The 26,208-nt window shown below is 46.2% G+C and overlaps 3 protein-coding genes across 9 annotated transcripts in view; 1 reads left to right on the top strand and 2 right to left on the bottom strand.

Moving 5' to 3' along the window:
* TOR1A (torsin family 1 member A) overlaps positions 1-25,954 on the top strand; it is a 30,266-nt gene extending 4,312 nt beyond the window's left edge. The window contains exons 5-7 of one of the 7 annotated variants that reach the window (XR_012642121.1): positions 13,353-13,416; positions 16,648-16,760; positions 17,297-18,036. Coding sequence is in view for 2 of the 7 variants with exons in the window: in XM_074973866.1 (XP_074829967.1) it covers positions 1,799-2,049 (251 nt within the window). In the remaining 5 variants the exon portion in view is untranslated. Of the gene's footprint in view, positions 1-1,798; positions 3,822-10,094; positions 10,506-13,352; positions 13,417-16,407; positions 16,761-17,296; positions 18,037-25,937 lie in introns of those variants that run through there. The other 6 variants (XR_012642120.1, XR_012642119.1, XR_012642123.1 and 3 more) reach the window with 6 other exon arrangements.
* Positions 5,383-12,591, bottom strand: LOC141999948 (torsin-1A-like). The gene is made up of 5 exons (XM_074973863.1): positions 12,343-12,591; positions 11,342-11,607; positions 10,239-10,414; positions 9,447-9,574; positions 5,383-7,565 (listed from the first exon to the last, which is right to left on the bottom strand). The coding sequence occupies exons 1-5, from the start codon at positions 12,521-12,523 to the stop codon at positions 7,312-7,314; spliced, it is 1,005 nt and encodes a 334-aa protein (XP_074829964.1). The 5' UTR covers positions 12,524-12,591; the 3' UTR covers positions 5,383-7,311.
* Positions 15,949-20,333, bottom strand: LOC141999949 (torsin-1A-like). The gene is made up of 5 exons (XM_074973864.1): positions 20,147-20,333; positions 18,305-18,573; positions 17,292-17,467; positions 16,513-16,640; positions 15,949-16,215 (listed from the first exon to the last, which is right to left on the bottom strand). Exons 1-5 carry the CDS (start codon positions 20,331-20,333, stop codon positions 15,971-15,973), a joined length of 1,005 nt encoding a protein of 334 aa, XP_074829965.1. The 3' UTR covers positions 15,949-15,970.
* Positions 25,955-26,208: the final 254 nt, after the last annotated feature.

Here is a 26,208-nt window from a genome sequence, read left to right as displayed (position 1 = left end):
AAATTAAACATCTGGTTATGACAACCTATGCTAAGGTCTAAACTTACTATAATCTATTAACATTTAAATTAAATAAAAAATATTAAGCATTACATGTTTGCTGCCAAATTTTAAAGAAAGTCAAACCACTGAACTGGTGGAAGTCACTGGCCAAACCAGCGTTCGTTGAAGCGCTAAACCAGCTTTTGACAGCGGTAGCCTCTTCAGCAGATGCAGAGAGAGTTGTTGGGGTTTTTTTTGGTTGGTTGGTTTTTACTTTATTCAGCTAGGTCAGTTCAATGACTCTTTCATTCAACGAAAAGAAACCAATGGGAGTTGAAGAAACAGGAAAACTTGTTTTCCTCTTCCGAGCTATGCGTCAGAGAATGACGTGTACTAGTTCTAAAATCCTGAAGGAGATGATGACGTGAAACAAGCAGTTAAATTCACTAACCTCAGATAGTATTTTCTTTGTTTAAGAAATCAGTTTTAAATGCAAAACGTTTTGATAAACTTTTTGATACAAATCACAAATATACTTATTAACTAAAAAAAAATTTATCATTCACCATTTCTGGCATAACAACAAATATAAAAAATAAAAATCAAGCTATATAACTGCTTAACTATGTATAGGTAACAGCATATCCTCTTAGTTAGCTTCTCCCACCCCGAACAAAAGCACCAAATTTAATGTAAAAGCTCTATTCAATTGGCAACCAACCTGTTTTAATGGTTACCAACCAATAAGAATCAACCTTTCTTTAGGAAAGTAACTAAAGTATAAATGCAAAACTCCATTAAAACTGATTATTTAATCAAGTTTTCCTGCTTGCTGATTTGCATTGATTAAAATTTGGTGGTTTTAAATCACTTTGATTTAATTCTACCCACTCTGCTGCATTGGGTTAAATATTGGGATATCTACTATGTGCATTTTAGTTTAACAGCAGGCGGTTGGGGAATAAAAACATGCCCTCGTAAACACTTGAAGGAGGCTAAGAGAAAATACCTGGGATATTAGCTGTGAGGAACCTACTTCCTTGGCTCCAGCCAAATTACAGAGCTTGTTTTCCCAGCCTGGGAATCAAAATGACAATTTAAAAGACTGTCTGGCAAGAGGTCAGGTAGTTGTTTGTGGGGAATAAACTGAAACACTCATAGACCCTGCTGGAGGGTCTGAAGCAGAAAGGCCTTCCTAGGCTTCCAAGACAGGGAGATGGTAAGCCATAGGTAAGATAGACATGTGCATGGCCCTTTGTTTTAAAATCTTCTTTGTTATGCTTTATTCCTACTGCTAAGATTAAACAATACTTTGGTTTGAAAAGGCTGTCTGGTCACTGTATTTACTGCTGGCCATGGGCTCCTGAAGGGAAGAACTGCAGGTACCCAAACCCAGTTGAACCTGTTAGAGTAAGCAAGGTTGATCCACCAGATACTGTGGCCAGGTCCCAGTCTAAAAGTGGGAGAATTGTAGGATTCTGCCCCAGGACCCAGGTAAAGGCTTAGAGCCTAACACCTGAGGGGCCGCACTGAGACTGGAGAGCGGGCAGAGGTGCTGCTAGCCTTGAAACCTTGACATGCAGCAACAGCTCCAATATGTGAGGTTTCTGTGTCCATCTTGCTTGGCTTAAAGTGAAGCCACTCTCCTACTATGGCAATGTGGGACCTTATAAAAAAAGAAGTGATTGTGGTAAGAATACAAACCAAGAGTAAACAACTTTAGGGTGGGTAGCAGGGAGTTGTGATAAATGTATCCCCCTCCCTACTAGCTGTCAGCCTCCACAAAAGGTGCACTAACCAACAGTATTTTTTGCAGGCGGCTTTTGGCACAGCAGCCTGATCGACAGAAACCTCATTGATTATTTTGTCCCCTTTCTGCCTCTGGAGTACAAACACGTGAAAATGTGTGTCAGGGTTGAACTTGAATCACGTGGCTACATGGTGGATGAAGAAATCATAACCAAAGTAGCTGATGAGATGACCTACTTCCCCAAGGAGGAGAAAATCTACTCTGATAAAGGATGCAAAACTGTGTTCACCAAGCTGGATTTTTACTATGACTTGTAATGTTTACGATGCTGTGATCTGCAAAGGAAAAAATGAACCTAATCACGAAGTGGAGAAACCGAAACATTTCATTTGTCAAGCACTTTTTTAAAAAAAAAGGAACATTGTCATTTAATTGCCTGATGTAAATAAGTGGCAAGACACTTGTCTTTTTATTCTGGGAGAGCCCTGTAATAGTCATATCTTCAAAAGACATCAGTCCTGTGCCATGAAGTTAGGGAAGAACTGTGCATGGAGCAGTCACCCCTTCCAGAGCATTGTCTAACAGTACCTATGATTTATCTCAAATCATGGATTGGTTGATCGTTACAATTGTTCAGTGGAACACAGATATGTATGTTAGACCTGCAGTTTTGATCTGGTTTTAATTAAGTTTTAATTTGTAGAAATGGTTTCCAGATGATACAGAATATTTTAATCAAGGCCCTTATAGTTGCAAGACCATTCCTAGGAGTTGTGGGTGGGGTATTTCCCAGACTGTCTTTGAGAGGTGGATATGCAGGTTTTTGTTTTTCTTAAAAACAACCAGCCTTGGTGCTTCCAGCTCTATTGGAACCAAAGTGAGGGAGTGAGCCCATATGTCCTTTTACCTAGCATTATGCAGTGCCATTCTTATAAAAAACAAGGGTGTAAACTGTCCCTTCTGGTGCCAGACTGCATTAGTGATGTGGAATCCATCTCTGATAAGGGAAGGTCAATGTGTGAAACAAGGCTGAGTAAGAGCAGGAACTGCAGCAAAGTTGTTGACTATATCCCTGTAATGGAGTTAGTTCCTTCTTTGGCTGTTTGCTGTGAAGTGTAGCTGTGACACTGTCTCTTTCCTTTTCCTTTGTGGTAATGAAGAAAAGGGCTGTTTACTAAAATCCAATGTTAGGAGTTTGTTTCATAGAATCAGAGTAATTGGAAGGCAGAATCTGTTAAATCCTATTCAGTCCATGTGACTGCTGTAAGATTTTCTTTAGTTTCAAACTTTTCTAAATGCTGAAAGTAGCAGTCTGGGTAATTTTTCACCCCTTTCAAGCTCTGTGTGATTTAGTTTTGATCCTAGCCTTACAAGGCAGTGCCATGTGGAAAGATATGAAGACAGCTTCAAAACTACCTGGGAAAATATTTAATTGTAACTGTAATGCCATCAACTAAAGTTACAGCAGCCCATCTGCCAGTTTTAGTTATAATTGCCAACACTGTTAACTTTTTTTGCATTTCAGTTTCTAGATCTTACAATTTCAAAATAAGATTTTTATAATTCCCTCAATAAAAGTTCTCACCAGTAACATTTGTATATGATACCTCTCTGCTATTTGCATATATTGAAGGGACTGCCTCATGGTTACCTTTGTATGTAAATTTACCATCTTACTACGCTTATTCTGCCTTCTGGTTAGAGGCATTCTGCTATGCTTGAATACAAACTTTCATGTTCATTTTTTGCAGCTAGGCTACAAAGGGGCTAGGTAGTGGAGAGAGACATGGTTCTTTAGCCATTGCTGAAAAAGATTAGCTAAGTTGTTATGGTTTGCAGTGTGAAGCAAGCGAGTAATTAGTGCAGACTGCTTGGGATTGTGCATGAATTTTCTAAAGCTATGCTAGTGCAAACCAGGCTCCTGTCTCTTTGTAAGAGGAACAGTCTTCCACATGCTGTAGTCTCAACTGTATTCTAAAGGTGCTTAAAACACTGACTGAATTTGTCCAGCTGCTAGAGTAGATTAAAACCCCACTTCCTCTTAAAATGCCCACTTCTTATTGATGTCACTAGCGGGGGTGACTAGTTACAGTAAGTGATGATGGCCGTGGTTATGTCTACATTGTGCCACAGTGCAGACTAGGGGTGTGTGAATTGCAGCAGGCACCAGGGTGCTGCATTATAACTGCTGTGGATGCTGTACCTAGTTTGCATTAATGTAGTCCTCTTCAAACAGGACTATGTTTCTGCAAAGTAGATACCTTTTAGTTCATTCCAGCAGTGTCCACATGGGACAGTTAAAATGCAGCACTTGGTGTGCATTGCTTTTTGCACCTCTGTAGAGAAATGAAGCGGCAGGATTCAAGCCTTTCCTGTTTGTTCTTGTTACATTTGGATAACGTAAATTAACTTAAAACTGTTAGCTCATTCTCAGAGGTTCCCTTTAACCTGCTGGTTTCATAACCCCCAGGAGCCTGAGTTTTTGAAACTCGCAGGGCAGACCAGCTGGAATAAGGGTGTAGTGCTCCAAACAGTCACTATTTGATGGCTTCCCTGAAATAATAAATTATGAGGATTACATTCTACAAGCTTATAGTGACATGATGCAATTAGCAGAGAGGGGAAGCAAGAAACTTCCATCACTGGTGTCCCTGGTGGTTTCTGTCCAAGAAATCCTGCTCTTGTTTATATCACAATATCCTGAACCTCTCATTTCAGTAGTGAAGAACATTACGCAACTCTGCCAAGTAATACTTTGCACTTCCATCCATTAGCGAACTCAAAGCACTTAATGCTGTTAGATTCCTACTGTGAGCATCTATGAGAGCACTGGGTGGGGAAGGGAGGAAAGAGCATTCGCCCTGTCTTGCATAGAACACTAATTTCCCACTAATGGTAGGATGTTTATACTGGGCTGCTGGCATTTTAACCCTGCTGTCTAGATGATGGAGTGTTTAAATTCTAGCAGCTGAACTCCAGGGGTACTACCACAGTACTTACACTGTAACAGTGGGGGAAATTGCTTGTTGGGACACGGAGATCAAGTGACCTGGTCAGGTCAGAGTGACAGTTAGGACCGAGATCCTGCTTGAATACATCCTATTATTGCTGAAGATATGTGGCAAGCTACAGTTCTACAGATTGCTCTTCTCACAGCAAAACGTCAGCATTCCTGCCAGTTTTTTCTATGATGCAAACTTTCAGCCATTCTTGCCCAGTGGAAACAGCTAAAAATGCAGCTAAATCCCCACCTCAGGTCTATCACCTGAAAGGAGCATTACTTCTCTGACTCAGGAAGGCCTTCCACCTCTATACTCCTGAATGGCACCTTTGCAAATTGCATTGGTGTGGCTGAACTGGGCACTCTGCTGTATTCAACAAAAAGCTACAGGGAGGTCTAGCTTATTCTTACCTGCTCTTTCCTACAAGGTATCCTTGTAAGTCAGTTGTTACTTAAAGATGGCCCGACTTCATCAGACCAGACTTGAGTGGAAGGAACCTGAGATACCACAGGATGAATGCCTAGGTGTTAAGCAGTCGAATGGTAGTGTCTGCCAGCTGGCAGTTCTTTAATAAGTCAAAAGGCAGCTGAAGGACAAAAGACATTTATTGCAGCTATGACCTTTTAGAGTTTTAAAAACTGCATGAGTACTTTACATTCAGATCAGAGCTACTAGACATTTGTGGGTGCAGTGTTTAGAACCTTTTTGAGGAAGAGTTACCAATAAAGATAAAACATCGCACATTAAAGCAACAGTCCAATATCCCAAGGTTAATAGCTAGTGTCCACTTCAAGTGATTGCATCAGAGTAAACAGTTTGTCACAGTTATGACAAAACCGCCTGCAAGGTTATAAAAAAGCGTAACTGACTCCTTCAATTGCAGAGGTTAAGGTGAACATTTAAAGCTTTCTTGCTGGTACTTTGAATAAAAACAGGCTTGATTTGAGACATTAATAAAAAGCAGTTTTCCAAACCATCTTAAAACAAGTGTCAATGTATAAGAGGGAGTTAATTCAGCAACTACATAATAAAATCAACTTCCTCCCATGAGTCTTAGCTGCACTGATACTATGCTGCACATACTACATAGTTCACTTAATGTGTAAGTTAAGCTTTCTTATCCTCCATTTATGTAAAGGCACTTCCAGCTCTCATGTGTGGCAGAGTAGGAGGGAGAAAAAGAGTTAGAAAGTTGAGTCTTTGGTGAGTAAGCTGCAATATGAAAATTCCACCCTTACTGGATGAGTGAAGGTTGATCCTCTCCCAGCTTCCTAACCCTTCAGGTTCCCATTTCACCTTGCTGCTGGGAACAAGATGTTTCACACTGACTGTGCCAGACACAGGTTCTTTAATAACTATTAAAAATAAGGCTGCGATGGGGGAAGATTGTTCTCTGACCATATTTCCCACTCCCCCCTTCCCTTCCCTTCCCAGGTCTGTAGGAAAAGATTTTGTACTTCCATTTCAACAATCTAGTATAAAATAGTATCAAAAATAGACTATTCAAAATCATTTCTACTACAAGGTAACATTCAAGCAAGGTGTGTGTCTGGGGAGGGGAAGGGGGGTATTGCTGGATTACACAGGTGTGGCTTGGAGGAAATGTAACACCTTGTGGATTTCACACCCACCACTGTGCATAGATATTGACCTGACACGTTGTAACAGTCAAACCTTCATGAATGTTTCCCCACCGAAAGACAAGACACTTTCCTGAGGTGCTGTAGCAGTCAAACCCCTGGTGAACGGTTCCCCTCGCACACTGAAAGGGGCAGAAATACCCATTGGCAGCCAAGCACACAGCCACTTGGACTCCCTTTGATTCAAATTTCATATGAGGAGCAGAAAGAATAGAGTCTTTTGGATAGAAACCATGGAGGGAAGCAACTAATTTCTCCCCAACCCCAGATTTCTTTGAGTTCACCTTAACGTTCCACATCACCAGAGCAGGAGGCATGAAGACAGTTTGGAGTCAGAAATGACTCCAAGGTCCTGCCCTTCCATCCCTGGAGAGCTGACCCTCTAAGCACAACACTACCAACCCTCTGCAGAGCACAAGGAGTCCTTCCAGCACAGTGACATTTGAATTAGCAAAGCATCAAGGACTCTACCAGTTCCGTTATCATGGACCCTGGGCACGCCAGCTGAAGTCAAGGCCGAAGCTCCTAGTGGACCTTCCATGTGCTAGGAAGGGACTGTGGCCAAATGGAAGGATTCCTTCATTTTACTCCAGTCGTCTAGTAGCAAGGGTTGGAGGGAGAGGATGGAATTTTTAACAATCTCAGCTGTTAAAATACAATGCAGTGAAGGCTGTATCCAGTGATGAATGCTACGATCAAAGATTTCTAGAGACTATCCCAGATTAAAAAGGCAACACTTGGGTACTGCATGTTTAAGGAAGAGCATTAGGGTTTAAAAAAAATAAAAGAAAAAAAAAAATCAGTCATTCCTAGGATCCCTGCCACATGTCCCAAAATATTAAAAGTGCAAAGAAGACAGACTTCAAAATGCCATTAAAAGTGCTTCAGCGAGGTAAAGGGGCACAGAGTTCCTTGTTCCACCTCAGTTCCATATTGCTCATAACCTCTCCCAGTAATACAACAGCTTCTGCTGCACAAGCTTGCAGCCTTTATCAGAGTAGATTTTCTCAGCTTTTGGGAAGAATGTCATCTCGTTGGCCACCTCATCGACGATCGCCTCGTTGATTTTCTTGCCACCAGACTCGATTTCTGCCCTGATGCACATCTTAAGATGCTTGTACTCCAGGGGCAGGAAGGGGACAAAGTAATCAATGAGGTTTCTGTCGATCAGGCTGCTGTGCCACAAGCCACCTAGAAAACATCAGACAGGAGGTTTGCTTAAATGGTCAGGGAGAACATCTGTAACATCCTAATGACAGTTCTGTCCTCCATTGTCAATAAATACTTGCTCCTTGTTTTCCAGGTAGGTGATTTTACTCAATGACAGATGAACAGCCCCCTACCACTTCCAAACATGAAAGGCCCAGGCACTGCACCTAGGTCTGACACCCCTAGGGACATTATCTAAGATTTAGACTTTGATTCATATTTGTCACTTATAATGGCACTAGCTTGCACCAGGCGTAAAGCAGGAATATTCTGTACACAGCTCTGTCAGTGCACTTCAATCCTGATCTGCAGTACCCTCTGCTGGTCCAGTTACAGGTCTTCCCCTGTGCAGAGGTCTTTGATTTTACTGTTATCAGTGGAGCCCTACCAAATTCACAGCCATGAAAAACGCATCACAGACCGTGAAATCTGGTCTTGTGTGTGCTTTTACTCTGTACCAGGGGTTCTCAAACTTCATTGCACTGCGACCCCCTTCGGACAACAAAAATTACTACATGACCCCAGGAGGGGGGACCGAAGCCTGAGCCCACCTGAGCTCCGCCACCTGGGGGGAGGGCAAAGTCAAGCCCAAGGGCTTCAGTCCCAGGCAGGGGACCCGTAATCCGAGCCCCAATGCCCAGGGCTGAAGCCCTGGATGGAGATGCTCAGGCTTTGGTCCCAGAAAGTCTAAGCCAGGCCTGGCAACCCCATTAAAATGGGGTTGCAACCTACTTTGGGGTCCCAACCCACAGTTTGAGAACTGCTGCCCTATACTATACAGATTTCACAGGGGAGACCGGTGTTTCTCAAATTAGGGGTCCTGACCCAAAAGGGAGTTGCCGTGGGGGGACAAGGTTATTTTGGGGGGGGGGGGGGAGGGTCATGGTATTGCCACCCTTCTGCGCCGCCTTCAGAGCGGGGCGGCTGGAGAGCGGCGGCTGTTGACCAGGCACCCAGCTCTGAAAGCAGCACCCTGCCAGCAGCAGCGCAGAAGTAAGGGCGGCAATACCATACCATGCCACCCTTACTTCTGCGCTGCTCCCTTCAGAGCTGGGTGACTGGACAGTGGCAGCTGCTACTGCTACTCAGGGCCCAGCTCTGCAGGCAGCAGCGCAGAAGGAAGGGTGGCGATACCATACCAGGCCATCCTTCCTTCCTTCCTTCCACTGCTGCTGGCGGCAGCTCTGCCTTCAGAGCTGGTCTCCCAGCCAGCAGCCGCCGCTCTCCAGCGGCTCAGCTCTGAAGGCAGCGCTGGCACGAGCAACAGCACAGAAGTCAGGGTAGCAGTACCTCAACCCACTCCCCATGATATCCTTGCAACCTCCCCCCGACAACTCCTTTTTGGGTCAGGACCCTTACAGTTATAACACCATGAAATTTCAGATTCAAATAGCTGAAATCATTAAAATTTATGATTTTTAAAATCCCATGACCATGAAATTGACCAAAATGAACCCTGAATTTGGTTGGACCCTAGTTATCAGGTAGGCAGCTGTCTTCTAAGAACCAGGCTGGGATCATCTAACATCATTTTCACTGGGACCCAAGTTAGGTTATAAACTCAGGTCAATCCGCAGAGGTGAAAAACATTGGGCATCATTTCTCCCTGAAACAAACATTCTGTTGGGTGAGGACCCGATCCTGAGAGCTGCAGAGTGCCTCCTGAAATGTGCCAAGCATCCAGTGAAATCAATGAATTGTTGTGCTCAGAGCCTGGCAGTATCTGGGCCTAAGTGCGTGGGAGTGCGAGTACAACAATATTACACAGTTAAAGAGGCAAGCTGGAGCAGCACACACCGAGCGAGGATTTTCTGTGGAGTTATGAAGTAAAAGAACCTCCCACTCATTGGGAAAGTAACTCACTATTCTTATTATTGAAGACTGCTACAGATAACAGAGGCTCCAGGTCTTTCAGCTGAATCTGCTTCCTGTCTTTTCCACTCCTCCAGAAGTCCAGAGCCGCTTTATTAATTAAATCCCCACCGGCATTACTGTTCATGAGAGAAAGAGTTTAGTACAGACCCAAGACAGGAAGAGTCCAGCATCTCTTCTCTAGCAGGATTACATTTAACACTTGTCTGGTCTAATGTTTGCCTGCATGGCAAGCATTATGTCACCAGAATAAAAACCTTAAACCAATGCCAAAGTCATTTAGGACTAAATTCCACATTGTCCCTACAGCATTGGTTCTGAGCCACAATACCTCTTGCTCAGAGGAAATGGTCACATAGTTCCCTCTCAAAAGAAATCATCAGCTAAGCACATGTGATGGGCCCGCTGAGTGATGCAAAGTAGTCTCTCCACCACCCTGTAGTGAAGCTCCCAGCACATGGAATGAGGGACAGATTCAGGATCTGATCTCCAATCTGCTGTTTAGATTACTAGACTAAACTATCAGATTGGCCCACTTTAAGGTGTTATGCACTACAGTCCTTTGCTGGATGGAGGCAGAATTGCTCAACTGTATCATAGGCCCTGCCGTGCAGACAGCTAATGGACATTCTTCTTTAGCTCAGATAGCACATGCTTTTTGACAGAAGAATCTGGGTTCTATTCCTGCTGATGCTTGGAAGTTCTTCGTGGCCAAGACACATACCACAGTGACGGCGAAGGCGCAGGTGACCCTGGATTTGCCATGGTAGACGGACAACAAACCTGAGAAAGATAAAGATGGCTCTCCGGTAGGACACCCCATCAATCTGCTCATAATAGTCTAAGAATGGCTTGATGGCATCAATGAGGCCAGGGTGCAGTTTATCCATTTCATCAAATATGAACACGGACCTGGCACAGGCGCTCACATTACCCCGAATCCACGTTTGCAATTGATCCTGGAACAAACGAGAAACACACATTAAAAAACTAGGTCCCACTTGTAGAAAGCGCAAAACACACCTCGGAGGGGGTGTGAGTAATGATCCTTTCAATGCTCTGATTATATCCAGCTTCCAGAAGGGAGGAATATGACCACTACCTTCACATGCTGCTAGGATGTGAATCCTGTTCCAGTTATTTGATGAGAGTCACCATAATGCACATTATTTCTTCCAAGCTCAGTTGAACAGTTAAAGCATGAAGATCGTGGTTCAAATGGAAGACCATACAGGGGAAAGGAAGAAATTTCTTCTACAGTACTACTTCTACCATCTACTTGACTAATAATAAAAAACAAACAACCATCAAAAATAGATTCCTGAAATGTTCAGTTTTAAACATTTAAAGATGCTTTGAGTACGTAACTTTCAGTCTGTGACTATCCTTTTCATGGAAATTGCAGGGAATAAACAAGGTGATCAGCATCAGTCACTTATAAGCCTCTGAAATTACTGTTCCTTACAATCACCTCATTTAGCTTGAGCAAAGGACATTTCACAACAGCGAAAGCTGTAAAAAGAAACGTGAAGGGTAACCCCAGGGGAAGGCAGACGAGGAAGTAACTTTTAATCCTTTGAGGAACACTGAAAAGCAAGAGTAAACAGACTTGTCTGTTTCACTTTCCATTTCTTAGCATTTAACTCAGTGCTGTTGTGTTCCAGTTTCTAGCACTGCAGGGGAATATTTAGATTCCACCTCCACAAACTTATCAGTGAATGTTTGAAAATACACAGAAACACTAGCTGGATACAAGAGTTTGTTATTTGAGATCTTGAGACACCTATGGATTTGTACATCAAGAACAATCTAATTTCACAGGGTAGCGTTTTAATGATTAATATTTACTAATATCACCAAGGGGAAGTTAAAATTTGCTCTCTTACCTTATACAGTTGAATCTGATGTTCATGTGGGAAGTGTAGTGTGGCTATAAAGAGATGAACAAATTTGCTTTTCTGTCCCGCTTTGTGAATGCTCTTTGCGATGAATTGGCTGACAAAGTTTTTACCCGTGCCTCCCCAGCCGTGTAGGGAGAGAACAAGTGGCTTTTTGGGATTTGGGTTATTTCTGAATCCAGTCACTGCTTTCAGGATCACGTCTTTGGCAAGGTGCTGTCCAAAGAGTTTATTATCCAGATCCTCCTTCAGTGCTGAAGAATCCAAGGAGAAAAAGAAAAAAGGTCATTTGAGAAGAACAAAGATTTCAGAAAATGGCTTGCAAATTGAATGGCATCATTAATCCCATTTCTCTCTCTGGGCAGTCTGGTATCTTTACCCCACACTAGGAAACATTAGAGGGGCCTCGGTAACTGCGCTAGGAAAACAGAGCCCGATATTGATTTGCACTTACACCAAGGATCTTGAAGTGTTTTAAGAACGCTAATGAATGTGGCTCCCAGAATGTCCGGCTGGGGTACCTGAAGTATCAGCCCCATTTCACAGATGGGGAAACTTCAGACAGAGAAGGCAAGGGCTTTTCTCAAGGTCACATTGCAAATGAGTAGCAGGGCTGGGAGTAGCACCCTGGGGTGCTGACCCCAGTTCTCCGCCCTTTCCAGTAAGCCAGGCTCCTTCCCCTTGAAGCCCGGGTCCATCCCAAGCAGCTCTCCCTCCTCCCATGTCCCCTCCACCGCGCCAGCCTGGGGCTGCTGGTCCCCCAAGGCTCGCTGGCTGGGTCCCGCTCTCTGCCCCTGGTGTCCCTGCCCCCCGGTTCCAGCCTGGAGCTAGTGCCCTCGGCAGCACCGACCCAGTCCCCTGGGGTTCGATCCCGGTTCCGTTGGGCCAGCCCCCCGCCTCGGCTCCCCCCGGTCCCGCTCCAGCTCCCCGGCCTGGTCCGGTCCCCTTCCCCCGGCTAGGGCTCGGCCCCCCTGGCCCGGTACCGGTACCGGTGGTATTGGGCCGGTCCCCCGCCCCGGGGCAGCACTCCACGAAGCCGCAGTAGAAGCTGGGGTAGGAGAGGTAGCCGGTGAGCACCGAGGCCGCCCCGATGGCGATGCTCAGGCTGATGGGCTCCAGCGCGGCCGACCCCGGCGCCAGGAGCCAGAGCAGCCCCAGCAGCAGCTGCATGGCGGCTTCAGCGGGCCGGCCCCGTCCGCGAGGGAGGCAGCGGCTCGCCGCCGGGGCCCGGTAGAAACTACGACTCCCGGCGGCCCCTGCGCCGCGCCCAGCACTTCCGCCCCGCACGGCGCTCCGCCGCCATCTTTGTGAGGGGTGATGTAGATTCCCGTGCTGGAAAAGCGCGGGAGGGAGCGTTCGGGCGACAGCTACTTCCGCCCCGCGCGCACACGCTTCCTCCTGCTATCTTTGTGAGGGGGCGGATGCAGGCAACGGCTTGGAAGGGAGGGGGGCAGGGATGGGGACAGGGATAGGGACGTATGTTCTGCCGAGAGCAAGCCTAGGTGAGGCGGTGCGCTGGCTTCTGGCTCCATTGAGGAGCCTGGTTTCCCCTGATTGTTTCCCATCCTCCCTGGAAGGGGGGTGCGTATTACAGCCTCTTTCCCTCACAGCTCTGGGGGTGCTGGTGCCACCACAGGTTGCGACGCAGCATCCCCTCGGGGCGCAGGAGACCAGTTGAAAAGCTTGTGTCGTCCCCCCCCCCCCCCCCCGGCTGTGACGCCAGCCAGCCTGTTCTCACATCATGATGCAACACGATGACGTCAGAGTAAAATGTTCTCACCACAATCCCCGTTCTCCCATGGAACGAGCTCTGCAGGTGGCAGAGTCGCACCCTTTCTCCGATCCCACAGGCATTCTCCTGCATTATGTGTCTATCACAGCCCAGAAGATACCTTCCTTTTCATGTAAAGTGTCAGCGCGGATACCTTTCCTCACCATGCACTGGAATAGTTTGAACCTGTCTGAACCGTGCTTCTCTCTTATTTGTTTACCATTACAGTTTGAAAGCTACACATCCGCAGCAGCAGCAGAGTGTCCCATGCCAACACCCACAGATGGGAGAGGTAAATCATTGCAGACTATTACAAAAGAGAATAAACAGTGAGCCAGCCACGGGTAAATACACAAAGGACTTTCCAAACTGCACTAAATCCTACAACCACCAAGAGAAAAGAGCCTGAGGGAAAATTTCATTTTAAAATTCCAGCAGTTGCAAGTATAGTTGTTTGAGGATGGGGGTGACATCATTGTGTTTCTTTGTACATTTAAGAAAGCAGGTAGCAACTGGTGAACTGACCGCTTGAAAGACAATAGAAAAGAGCGTTATAATAGACAAGGCGAGTGAAGATGGAAGCATGTATGAGGATTTCAGCAGAAGTGAAACTGAGTCACTATTGTGCCCAGATCACTAGCCCCAGTCACCTTTGATGTATGTTTAAGAACTCTGGGGCTCATTCTGATCTCATTTAGCTAGATCCAAGTCCAACTGAAATCAGCAAAAAGACTCCCCTTGGCTTACTTCGAAATTCACATTGGTGTAAATCACAAGTAACTCCATTTAAATCAGTGGAGCGTAAAAGGGTGTGAGATTAGAATCAGGCTTTCCATTTGCTCCCCTTTACTAAGCAAGTTTCATTTTGTATTTTTGCTTCCTCAGTTTTATTTCTACAAGTTTTAATGGGTGTCAAACTGTCCAAATTAAGCGGCTTCTGCATTTTTCAGCTGTACATTTCCTCTCAGCAGACAAGTCTTTAAGTAACCTCGGTGTCACAGAGTCACCGGGCAATGCTCTGGAACTACTCCATACGAAGCCAGTCAGGACTCTGGGGGAGCATGCCTCCTCTCTGTGAGCATACTGTCTCCAGGGCAAGAAGCTTACACAGCTTCGACCTTCCTGGGTCTGATGTTGGAGCATTCAGTATCCCCTTCTCACAGCGTGCACTTTCCACAGCAAGTCCGCACAGGCGGGGCTCCTGGGGAAGCCAATGGGCCCTGCACCCCAATTCCACAGTCAGACATGACTCTCAGCCAGCCAGTAAAACAGAAGGTTTATTAGATAATAGGAACACAGTTTGAAACAGAGCTTGTAGGTACAGAAACAGGACCCCTAAGTCAGGTCCATCTTGGGGGCAGGGAGGCCAGATCCCAGGTCTGGGCCTCCCTCTCTTTCCCCAACCAGCTCCAAACTGAAACTCTCCAGCCCCTTCTCTGGCCTTTGTCTCTTTCCTGGGCCAGGAGGCCACCTGATCTCTTTGTTCTCCAACACCTTCAGTTGACACTTTCAGGGGAGGGCCCCAGGCCACCAGTTGCCAGGAGACAGGGTGTCAGCCATTCTATGTGCAGAAAGCATCACACTGACCCTCTAAGGCTCTGCAACAATCACACACCCCTATCTCACCACCTAGATACTTAAGAAATGCATAGGGGAAACTGAGGCACCCACATAGTATTCAGAGAAAACATTAAGAACATTCCCACTTCGTCACACTCGGTGTTTGCTTTTTTGTCTTGCCTTCTTTTCAGTTCCATCAGAGTCATATTTCTTGTGCTAAAAATACTTCGTTGGTGCTTTGTCAGGGAGGAGTTACAAGGAAATGATCAAGTATTAATCCAGGGCAAAAATGTAGGTGGAGTAAAAAGTAGTTTTTCAAAACCTGACACTGACAGAAACCTTTCATGATTTGTTTGACTCAATATAAAAAAGGGTTTATTGTTGGGATTCAAACATTCCCCTAGTGTGTTTGTAACCAAAACATTGCAAGAAGAGGCTAGAAAATTAAACTGACTTGCACCAAAAGCATAACTGACTAAGGTATCTTCATTATACCATCAGAGTGAATTGCAGCAAGGAAACACTCTGTATAATTGGTGCGTGTACGTTTAAGGATCTAAGTTGATGGGTATTTTGGCAGAGATCAAGAAACTCATCTTCTTCCCCTCCCTTATCCCACCCCAAGAATCTCCCTAACAGGATCCTTAAAAATATTGTAATAAAATGTTAGGGAAGATTTAAAAAAAGCTTGGGGGGGGGGGCTTATTTGAGCTCCAAGCTTTTTAGAGCATCATTCTAAACCATAGCACCTCTGGCCTATTCTCTAGCAAACCTCTGTTCATAACCAGAGTTTTCTAGATTTGCTATTAAAATCAAAAGCTCACACAATCATCATTAATAGAGACTGGTGAGGAATTAAGTGGGCAAGCAAACCTGAGTCAGTAGTTCTGTATATTGGGTCCCTTTTCTTCTGTTGCTTTTGTTTTTCCTTTGTTCATATCCCTGGAAAAACAAGGCAGGCATATCTGCCCTGCCTACTCTGTACTGCCTCCCTTTGATCTTGATAGGGGAGGTTTGTCAAGAATCCAGAGAGATAATTAAGAATAAATACCATATTAATTTTATTTTACTTACAGCAGCATGTTTTGAAGGTAGGGAAAGGATGTACTGTATTATGCTGAGATGAGGAAGTTATCTTTTCTCTCCAGTAACAGTGTGCCACAGGCTTAGATATATTAAAGGGCAGTTCCCTGCCCCAACAAGCTTACGGTTTGAGAAGATACTGGTGGGAGAAGGAAAAAGAGACTTGCTTTCTTTTCCTCCTTGTCCTTGAGCACTTGGTCCTTCTAGGTATCCAGGTTCACCTTTGAGGCCACAGTTTTGCAACCTTTGCTAGAGTAGATTCTGTCTTCATTGGGATAGTCGGACATTGCTAAGGCAATCTTTATGATGAGGTCTTCATCTTCTTGGTGCCCTTGGTAGCGCAGCTCCTCTTGGATGCACTCTTTCACATGTTTATATTCCAGGGGCAAGAAAGGGATGAAATAATCCACCAGGTTCTTCTGGATCAGCTTGCTATTCCAAAAACCACCTGGGGATGGAGGGGTGGGAGGGAAAGAGAGAGAGATGTCTGTCCATGCATAGCTGGAATAACCACATGTCACCACAATGTTTTGTTCTTCTACAAAGCCTGCTATCTGGGGATCTGAAAGCACCCTACAAACACTATTTTACCTATGTGGGGAGGTTTACAGTTGAGTTCTTTAAAATAATTATGTTGCAGGAATATATTGCTACATATCAGTACTGCATGGCTCATTCCACAGAGAACTGGGGCTGAATAATATACATGGGATCCCATGGACCTCACAAGCTCAGAAGTACTCACTGTTCCTGTTATTGAAAATCTCAGCGGATAGCATAGACTGCAGGTCTGTCAGGGGAATTTCTTCTCTTCCCTTCTGCCTCCTCCAATGATCGAGCGCCACCTCTGTTATCTTATCCCCTCCTGCGTTACTGTTAGGAGAGAAATGAACTGGATCATCAGAATGACCCTCAGCAAAGTATTATCTCAGGAACAACACAAAGGGCCAGATTGTGCCCCCTAGATCCATGCATGGAAGGAACCCTAAGTGGGTGAGTATGACTTGGGGAATCTATGCACAACTTATGAATTCTGTTCAATATTATGGACTCTCAATATGTATCTTTCTATATGTATCCATCAGAAGAAGAACTGGAAAGAGCAGTGAAGCAGTTACAAATGGGAAAGCTGCAGGAATAGACAATATAAAGCTGAGCTGCTAAAATCTGGTGGGACAAGTGCTGTCAAAGCATTAGGAAAAATATAAAAGATGGTATTGGAGAAAGAGAAGGTACCGGAGTGGCTAACAGTAACATTTGTACCAGTCCTGAAGGAAGGAGATCCTGTCACTCTGAATAATTGTAGAGGCATAAGTTCTTCTGGCTGACATGAGGGTAGGACAGGTTCAGTTATCACATATGGACAGTCTCTTCTTGGTGACCAAGGAGAGAGTGTACAGCAAGGTACCTGAACCCGTGCAATCAAACTGTAGCCTGGTGAAAGCCTATTAGTACCTACTTCTCCCTTTGCCCTTGCTGACTCTGTCGGGTCACAGTTACTCACTAACCATTGGATTTCCTTACTTCAGGAAGAGGAAGATGGCCTTGCCATAGTAGATGCCATTGATAGCCTCGCGATGACTGAGGTACGGCATGATGGAGTCAATCAGACCATGCGGCATCTGGTCCATTTCTGAGAAAATAAAAAGCGACCTCGGACAGACACTGACATTCCCTCGAATCCAGTTCTGCAGCTGCTCCTGTGGGGATGGGCAAGAGGGTCGGTGAGCAAGGGGAGCTGGAAATCAAGATTGGAGCTGGATTATTTTTTTGTGGGGGATTCCACCGGTACGCTATCTTGGAGGGGCTATTAATGTAATGCGAACGATACGTAAAGGTAATCAAATTTCATGTGTTAAGAGTCTCTCATTGACTTCAATGGGAGCAGGATCAGACTCTCAGTACCTACATGTGTGACGGCATGGAATTTGTCTGGATATTGACTTCCATGAGACATTAGGTATTAACCGTTGCCAGAGGGTCTAATCCTGAACTCACTAAAGTCAATGGGAGCTTTGGTTGAATAGGGCCGGGGGGAGAGAGGCAGAAATACTGAAAAGATGGACCAATAATCTGATGTGATGTGGTAAATTCTATGTCTCTGTATATGAGGCCTATAGATTCCTTGGGCTGTTGTTCGCTGACAGGATATAGTCGGATAGAATAGGTCTCAAATTTGACCTACTTCCTAAATGTTATTATCTAGTGACGAATGTCTAAATCCTCTAAAAGAGTGCACTGTTTATGTAGGACCTGCAGTAATAAATTTGGGGCAAACTGTGTGCCTAAAGCAAGAACTGTCTTGAATCTCAGTTCAAACATTGAAGCAACCCAAGTGTTTGGAGAGGTTCAACAAGTTTGGCGAACTTTGTATCATTTTTCACTCCTCTCTGCACTGTCTGGTGATGTCCAGGATGGGGAGCAGAGATGTTGAAATTCCCTGGGCAGTGTTATTCGCGTACAGCCCCGTATGTGATCTGCATGCAGGATTCCTGACCTATCCACCCCATTAAGAGGTAGAGTCACAAAGGAAGTACCTTATACTGCTTTATATGTTCAGCGTGTGGGAAATGCAACACTGCGTCAAACTGATGGACGAAGCTCCTTCTTGCTTCATGAGTCTGGTACAGGTTCCGTGCAATGATCTTGCTGACAAAGGACTTACCAGTGCCAGTCCAGCCATGGAAGGACATCACCAGGGGCTTCCTGGGCTGTTTGTCTCTGGAGTGTACGCTCAGTGCTTTCAGAACCACCTGGGTGGCTAGGTGCTGCCCAAATACTTTCTGTTCCAAAACCATCTGCAGGGCTGGAGGCATGATGGGAGGTCAGCATCAGGAAGCACTTCATTGACCCTCCCTCCGCATGCTACTCCTGAGCCACAGATGGGGAGAACATTCCCAGTTAGTATTATCGTGGGGCCATTTCCCTGTATAATGGGAGCTGTAGGCACTGAGCTGCACCCTGTATCTGGCCCTCAGTGGCTGTTCATGGGAGCCAAGCAGCTTGCACGGGATACCTGGAGACTCCCAATAGGAATATCACTGTAGCTGGTGCCTCATACATGGCCCTGGGATGTGATCCTGTGGTTCTAGGGGGACATGTTTGTTGAAATTCCTGGATCCTCTTTAACCATCTTGGTGGCACATAAGGTAACTGATAAGTGAGGTAAGACATGTCTCCCTTGCTCCCCCCGTTCTCAAAGAAGAGCTGACATTTCAGTGGCAAAAAGCACTTCAAGGTACACTGCCTATAGGCGGAGGGCTGGAGGAAATCTGTGCACCTTGAAGTAAATGGAGCTATGCTAGTTTTCACCAGCAAAGGATCTGGCTCAGAATCTGCATTATAGTCCTGCAGGGAAAGGGTTAATCAAAGGCCCAGTGTTACTGGTGCTGAAAACACAAGAAAGGGGATTTCCTAGGCTGGGAGGCTCATGGTTTATGGAAAGTTTCCAACAGGCCATTTATTGATCCTTTCGGTTTCCACTTCTCGGCACTAATGTCCTGAAGGCAGGGCGAGAGCTGCTGTTCAACTTCCTCTTTCACTGCGGAGGCTGCTTGCTTCACAGAAATGAAACAGAGAGACTGCAGGGCTCAGAGGCAGGGTGGGCTAGTGGAGAAAGCCTGGGACTCTGAACCTAGCAGTCCTGAGCTGTAATCCCACCTCTAGCCCTGACTCATGCATCCAACATTCTCACCAGTGATGCTGGGCCCTGCACAGGGGGGCCATGGCCCCACCACTTTTTACAAGTGACAGGGGCGAGGGGGTGGAGAGGAACAAGCGGGGGGGCGAAGTCTTGGGGGGAGAGGCGGTGCAGGAAGGGACGGGGCATCAGGGGAAAAGGGTGGCATGGGGGGGCCACGTTTCATGCACCACTGCCTTCCCCCCCCCCCCCACACACACACACTTTTAGGAAGTTTCTGCCACTCCTGGTTGTGAGGTGTTTGGGTGCTCAGCTGGAAGCAGGGGCATTGGGAGGATTAATTAGCTCACGGCCTTCAATTCACTCCTGGATTATGCCAGCATAAAGCAGGGGATTCCTGGCAAGGGAAAAGTCCATCAAAGGAGAAGTTGTTGTGACATGAGGTGTCTGCAACCTCTTCTCTGCCAGCAAAGACCTGTGGCATGGGAGGAGGGGCATGGCCAACGCGGCTGGGGCATGCAGTGAAGTCGTCCATTCCCTGGCCAGTCTCTGCCAGCTTGAGCTCTGGTGGGAAGGAAAGCTGACCTCTCCCATCAGAGCCACTGAGGGAGGGTGGTCATGAGAAGGCAGCCTGCACTGCCCCCGTTAGAATCCCTTCACCCAGAATGCAATAGCATTCCTGAGGTCGGCAGGTCCCTCGGATTCCTGCGCCCGAGTCATCACTTTCTGCTGCTATTACCTGGGATGTCCAGGGTGTCCTTCATGTTGCAGCACTCCAGAAAGCGGCACTTGAGCCAGGAGGCAGGGGAGAAGAGCTGCCACATGACAGCTGCCCCGCAGAAAGCAAGTGAGGTGGTGATGGGCTCCAGAGCTGGCACCAAAGTGGGCACCAGAGCGAAGAATCCAGCCACGTTCAGAAGCTTCATGGCAGGAGTTGAATGCCAGCCCAGCTCAGTGAAAGCAAAGGGGAAAGCATCAGAACGTGACTTCCTGATGTGTTTCTGCAATCTCAGGCTGTTCTGAGAGCTGGAGGCTAGTTCCCATTAGCCTGGGTAAGCCACTGATGCAATAACAAGAGTTGAGTCATCATCACATTATTATATTTGGTGTTAGCCTAAGAGGAAAGTCCCATCCTGAGCCGGGTTATGTCTCTGTTGGGGAGTGTGTGGGGGGGGGGGGGGTGGCGAGCTTCTTCGGCCCACTCCTTCATGCTCTCATGCAGCAGCTGAACAGGATCCCAGCCTCGAGATTTCTAGAGGGAGCTGCTAGTGTGTCTACTGCCACACTGTGGGCTCATGCCTTGCTGGGCATAGCAGGCCCTCAAGACCCTGCACGTTTGCAGCTTGAGCCCATGAGATGCTGAGCTCCTTGAATCCCACTGACTTCTGCAGGAGTGGAGGGCGCTCAGCACCTTGCAGGACTGAACCTTTCGCCAGCAGATACCAGGGGGAGAGCATCTTGTTCCTTTTTAAAGTGAAGCCCTCTACAGAGCAGGTTCCCTTGACAGCGCGGCCCCGGCAAGGTGTCTCAGGGTCGTTCTGAGCAGCTGCAGTCTCCATGCCCTGCATGGCTTGGTCGACTGGAGAGGATATGCAAAGTCCCAGATCAGGAACAGGACGTGTGTAGGCTCGAAAACCAGAAACAAATTCATCCTCTGGGCAAACATTTGAAATCATTTCCTCTGCAATGACCAGTAAAGATGGTTGGAAAATGATTTTTCCCCTGTGGAAAAATTTCAGGTTTTGTAAAATGCTGATTTTTTTTTCAACAACCCCTCCGCCGCAATGTTACCGACAGAAGTGATTACTCTTGGTTTTGACTAAATCTGATTTTTCAATTAAAAAAGCTTTTTGTTGGAAAAATTCCAGCCAGCTTTATTTACCAGTCAAGACTTGTGTTAAAGATTTGGTGTCTCCCTTTCACCAGCTGATGGCTGGGGATGGTTGCCTGCAATGGGGTGTCCATCCCACACAGGACTCGAAGGGGCTAAGCTAGTCATGCAGGCCTAGTAACTCCACAGGCTGCCCTGGAGGAAGAGCCAGGGAGCAGGGACTTGATTGCAAGCAGGTTCAGCTGTGCAGGAATAGTTGGGGCTTATACGACCAGGAAACTGGCAACAGACAGGGGCTGCTGCTGCTGGGAAAGGGGCAGTCACTCCCTGGGAAAAGGGAAGAGTGTTTGGAGTTGGTATATCCCAGCAGGCGGGAACCAGGAAAGGTAGGAAACAGTCCAGAGAAAGACCAGTGAGGGCTGGAAGAGTAGAGCCCAGAACTGCCAGATGGAGGGTCCTTGGACTGGAACCTGGAATAGACGGCAGGCCTGGATTTCCCTACCCACCGTGGGGGAAGTGGCACTGGAGGGGCAGTGAACTGGAAGACTGGCTGGGTCACTATGGGGAGTGACAGAGACTCTGGGGGACTGTATCTTGTAAGGGGGGAATGCTGAGTGACCTGGCCAGAGGGCTGAATCATGAAGAGGATGCTATGGTTCTTGGAGTGAGAGAGGAGCTGCAGACCTGAGACGGTGTGACAGCGTGCAACCATGGAAAGGGGTGTGACCTCGAGAGCTAATCCCCAGAGTGACCAGGAGGAGCTGCCAGAGAAGCAGTGAGTGGTGCACCCTGTGACATAGCCTTTTTACTCTCCTGTAGGGGCTGACGGTCAGGGAGAAGGTCAGTAGAAAAGGAGAGAAGAGAGATAAGAGCAAGAGGAAGAGAGATGCAACAGACCAAGGGGAGAAATAGAAATGTTGAGGGGATAAAAAGGAGGAGGGGGATAGGAAGGGGAAGACATACAGAGTGGAGACCTGAGCCAACAAGGGGAAGATGGGTACAGCCATTCCTTTGATTTCCTGTACTGATGTGATGGGTGCTAGGTGCGCCGAGAAGCAAGGCAACAAGAGGCAGACAGAAAAACCTGTGGGGGGCAGGCTGGCCTAGTGGAGACCTGGTTCAAGCCCCCAAGATCCAGCTTGTGTTCCTGGCTCTGCCACTGCTCTACTATGTGATCTTGGGCAAGTCACTTTGCCTGTCTCAGGGGATAATGATGCTGACCTCTTGGTAAAGTACTTTGAGACCTCTGGATGAAAATCACTCTATAAGAACTGGTTATCATCATTGCCGAAAAGACACTGCCAGGAACTTGGAGAGGAGTGTTCACTGCAACATGGGTGGATAAGTAGGCATGGTGCCTGTGTCCTGGAGAAACAGTTAACAGGCAGGAGTGTGTGAGGGTAATGGCACCAAAAAATAACCAGAAAACTAAGGGTGGATATGAAAAAAAAAAATAGCAAGCCGGATTTTTAAGCTTTCTTTTCCAAGGACCAGATCCATAACGCACTGGAGTCAACAGGAATCTTTCAGGCTTGTGCTTGTGATTTTCTCCAAGAAATCTCATTGATTATCTGGAAGTTTTTATTGAGTAGCCCCAATGTTCATAGTCCCGGAATGCTTTGTATATTGATTAACTAGTGTATTCCAGTGCCCTAACTGGTTTATAACTTAGCCCAAACTCCCTGTTATCTGTGCTCCTGCTGACCGGTACAAACCAGGGTCCATGCGTTGGATCTGTTAATGTTTGAATTGTCAAATAATTATCAGACTCCACTTCTTTCAACCACACTCAGCTGGAACTCCATTGGCCAACGAGCACCTTTCAGCACTTGGGGTGATGGGTTTGGATTAATACTGTCCTTCAGCACCCTGGTCAGCTCCCCTTCTTTTGCACATCTCCGGGTTTCCAATTAACACATTTGAAAGGGGAGTTCAGAATCTTGTCCCAGGGAGGAGAACCTCCAGCCACAGCAATGTGAGACCCAAACGCATATGACTCAGACTGCAGCAAGCTTCTCCTCTGTACTTGTGTTCTGTCCCACAGTTTAAAGTGGCATCTAGTCTTCCATGGAAGAGTGAGCATTTAACATACATATTTGGTGAGACCTCATCTCCTTTGTGCTCGACCTCCTAAGAAATATATCTTTCTCCCAGTCACAGGCCTCTAGGCTCTATTGGTGAAACAAGGTAAGAGTTGTTTTAGATACAATGGAACGTGGCCTAGTTTGGTCTAATTCTCCATTACCGTGCTCCCTTGTATAGTCACAAAAGCGGTGCATGTGCTACCATTCTCCTGTAATAGCATGATACACTCACTTTGCGCTGGTGTAAATGAATAAACAAGGTGCAGGGCTGTGAAGAATCAGAGCCCTGGCCTCTAAACTGTGCCCCCTGCCTCCTCAAGGGAGTATAATTTGATTAAGCTGAAAATATTTTTATCAATGATACGAGCATATAGTAATTGGTGTTTAACTGATATGTGCTCCTCAGTCCCACTGACTTACAAGCAGGCTTGGAGATGAAAATGGACAGCAGTTAGGGAGGCTAGACTGGGTCCATATAGTTATTAAAGTTGTATGGAGAGAAAAGGTAATAGAGGTGCTTTATTATTTATTTTATTACAGTAATGGCCGGAGGCCCCACTCAAGACTGGGGCTCCATTGGGCTAAGTGCTGTACAAATACACAGTAAGAGACAAGCTCTACCCCAAAGAGCTTACAATCAAAAGTTTGTTACTTTGCCTTTATTCATCCACACATAACTATGGGACAAGCAGCATGGCCTAGTTGGCAGAGCCCTGGATTGGTACCCATGAGACCTGGGTTCTGTTCCTGGCTCTGCCACTGGCTTTCTGGATGACCTCAGACAGGTCACTTTATGTTCATGAGCCCTCAGTTTCCCCATCTGTAAAATGGAAATAATGATACTGACCTCCTTTGTAAATGCTTTGAGATCTACTGATGAAAAGTGCTATGTAAAAGCTCTGTATTATTGTTTATTATATTGCAGATCAGCTACAAGCTTCTACATCAGTTTGCAGGGGGGAATAAGACATGAAAAAGAGATTCAAGATTCCACTTTCAGAGTGCCTCTCATCCTTAGAGCTTTACACAACACTTATCAGCTCATCCTCATGGTGCACCTCTGAGGTAGACAAGTGTTTTTAGCACAGAAGTCCTGTTTCCAAATTTCCAGCTTTAACTAGTGCACCACATGGTCCTTAGCTTAATAACAAAGTTAAGGTCCAAAAGGGCATAGTTAATATCATTGTCAGGAGAAGAGCTCGAAAAGGAACTTTCCCACTCATTAGCAGGCAAAGCTCAATGAGAGAAAATCCATCTGATCATTTTTCACACCCCAGGCCTCATTCTCTGCTGCCCTGCACTTGGAGGTGTAATTTATACCTGTGCAAAGTGAGTGTGAAGTGGCTGTGAAATGCTACCAATTCAGGATGGTTGCACTGCACACCCACTTTGCATGGGTATGTCAATGAGTGCACATGTTGCAAGGCAGTAGAGAGGATCGGGCTATAGCTCATCTCAGGGCTCGTCTACACACGGAGGCAGTGATATCGACATACAGGCGTTTATACTGGTTATGACAGGCTGACAATTCCCTGTAGTATCCTGAACAAATCTTATGGAATTAAGAAACTTTATTGAATTAAATTAAACCTTATTGAACTAGGGTTAATATCTTTGAGGTATATTATATTAAAAATGCAATTAAGTGTGTATTATTGTGGCATTGTATGTACCTTCTCTAGATGCTAATGTACTTCCTCTGTTATGAACCCTTTGAAGCCATTCCCCAGGAGAGATGTGCATATACTGGTTCCAACTGGATTCTCCAGGGGCCAACAGACAAAGAAAAGGTTTTTGGATAAATAGCCCGGTTTTAAACAGGCTGATGGCCTTCTTCCTGCTCCAGCAAACAGACAGGACCCCTGGTCTACAGAGGGCCCTAATCGACCTACTGAGGCCTCAGAAGCCTGGGTGCTTGTTCTGAGTTGAAGCTGTGGTGAGCTGGTAACCACAAAGAATCCCCCTTGGGTGGGGGTTTAAAGGACAGTTCCTGTCAGAATCCATGTTAGGGTTGGGATGATCTCTGGTAAGCTTCTGGGCATGCGTGTAGGTTCTTTCATTGTTTTCAATCTGTTTTCTCTGTGGTGCTCTTCACCTTAAGAATAAAGCAGGCTTGTATAGAAAGTGCTGGCTGGTAAGTTATATCTGTAGCAAAGGTTACAGTAAACCTGTTAACCATCTCTGAAGATGAAGCAAGCAGGTGTCCTTGTGCTGGGAAATACACAGTGAAAGCAGGGAACTGTTCACAAGGGGGTGAAGGGGGTGTACCTCAACCCAACAGCAGCAACAGCTGGGAGCCTAGAGTGGGTGCCCTTGCTGGCCCACGGAGGGGAAATACAGGTGCAGTTGCATCAAACTGTGACACTGGTGTAGCTATTTCTGTATGGGAAGGGGAATAGCGATTCTAGTATAAGGCACCTGCTTACCGGTATAACTGCCCACGCCAGGGGTTGTACCAGTGTAATTATATCGGTTTAAAAAAATCACATCCTTATACAAAATAGTTCCAGCTGTACAAAAATTGTGTATAGGCCGAAGAGTGTTTTAAGCCACTCTGAGGACTGTACCTCCAACTCTAACCTCTGCTTCGTTGCATTTGTTTGTATGAACACCAGATGGCGCATCAGCCAAGGTCTTGGAGCTAGACCCAGGAGGCACAGCAGTGGAAAAGCCCTTGCAAAATGAATGCCATGTTTGCAAACGATGGAAGGAAAAGAGGGGAGTGAACATAAACAGAGCTGCTGGTTTGTGTTAGAAACGATTCAGGGGAATTCCAAGCTGTGCAGCCATTGGAGCTGCCAAGCCACGAGCAACATGGACAGTGTGTCAGGAACCCAAGAACTGTTATAAAGCAACAGAATTGCAGCCACTCTCATCTTTCACATG

Source organism: Natator depressus, chromosome 16 (genome assembly GCF_965152275.1).
Source record: "Natator depressus isolate rNatDep1 chromosome 16, rNatDep2.hap1, whole genome shotgun sequence".
Lineage (NCBI taxonomy): Eukaryota > Metazoa > Chordata > Testudines > Cheloniidae > Natator > Natator depressus.
Note: the sequence above shows the minus strand (reverse complement) of the source record. Positions and strands in the feature narration are given on the sequence as shown.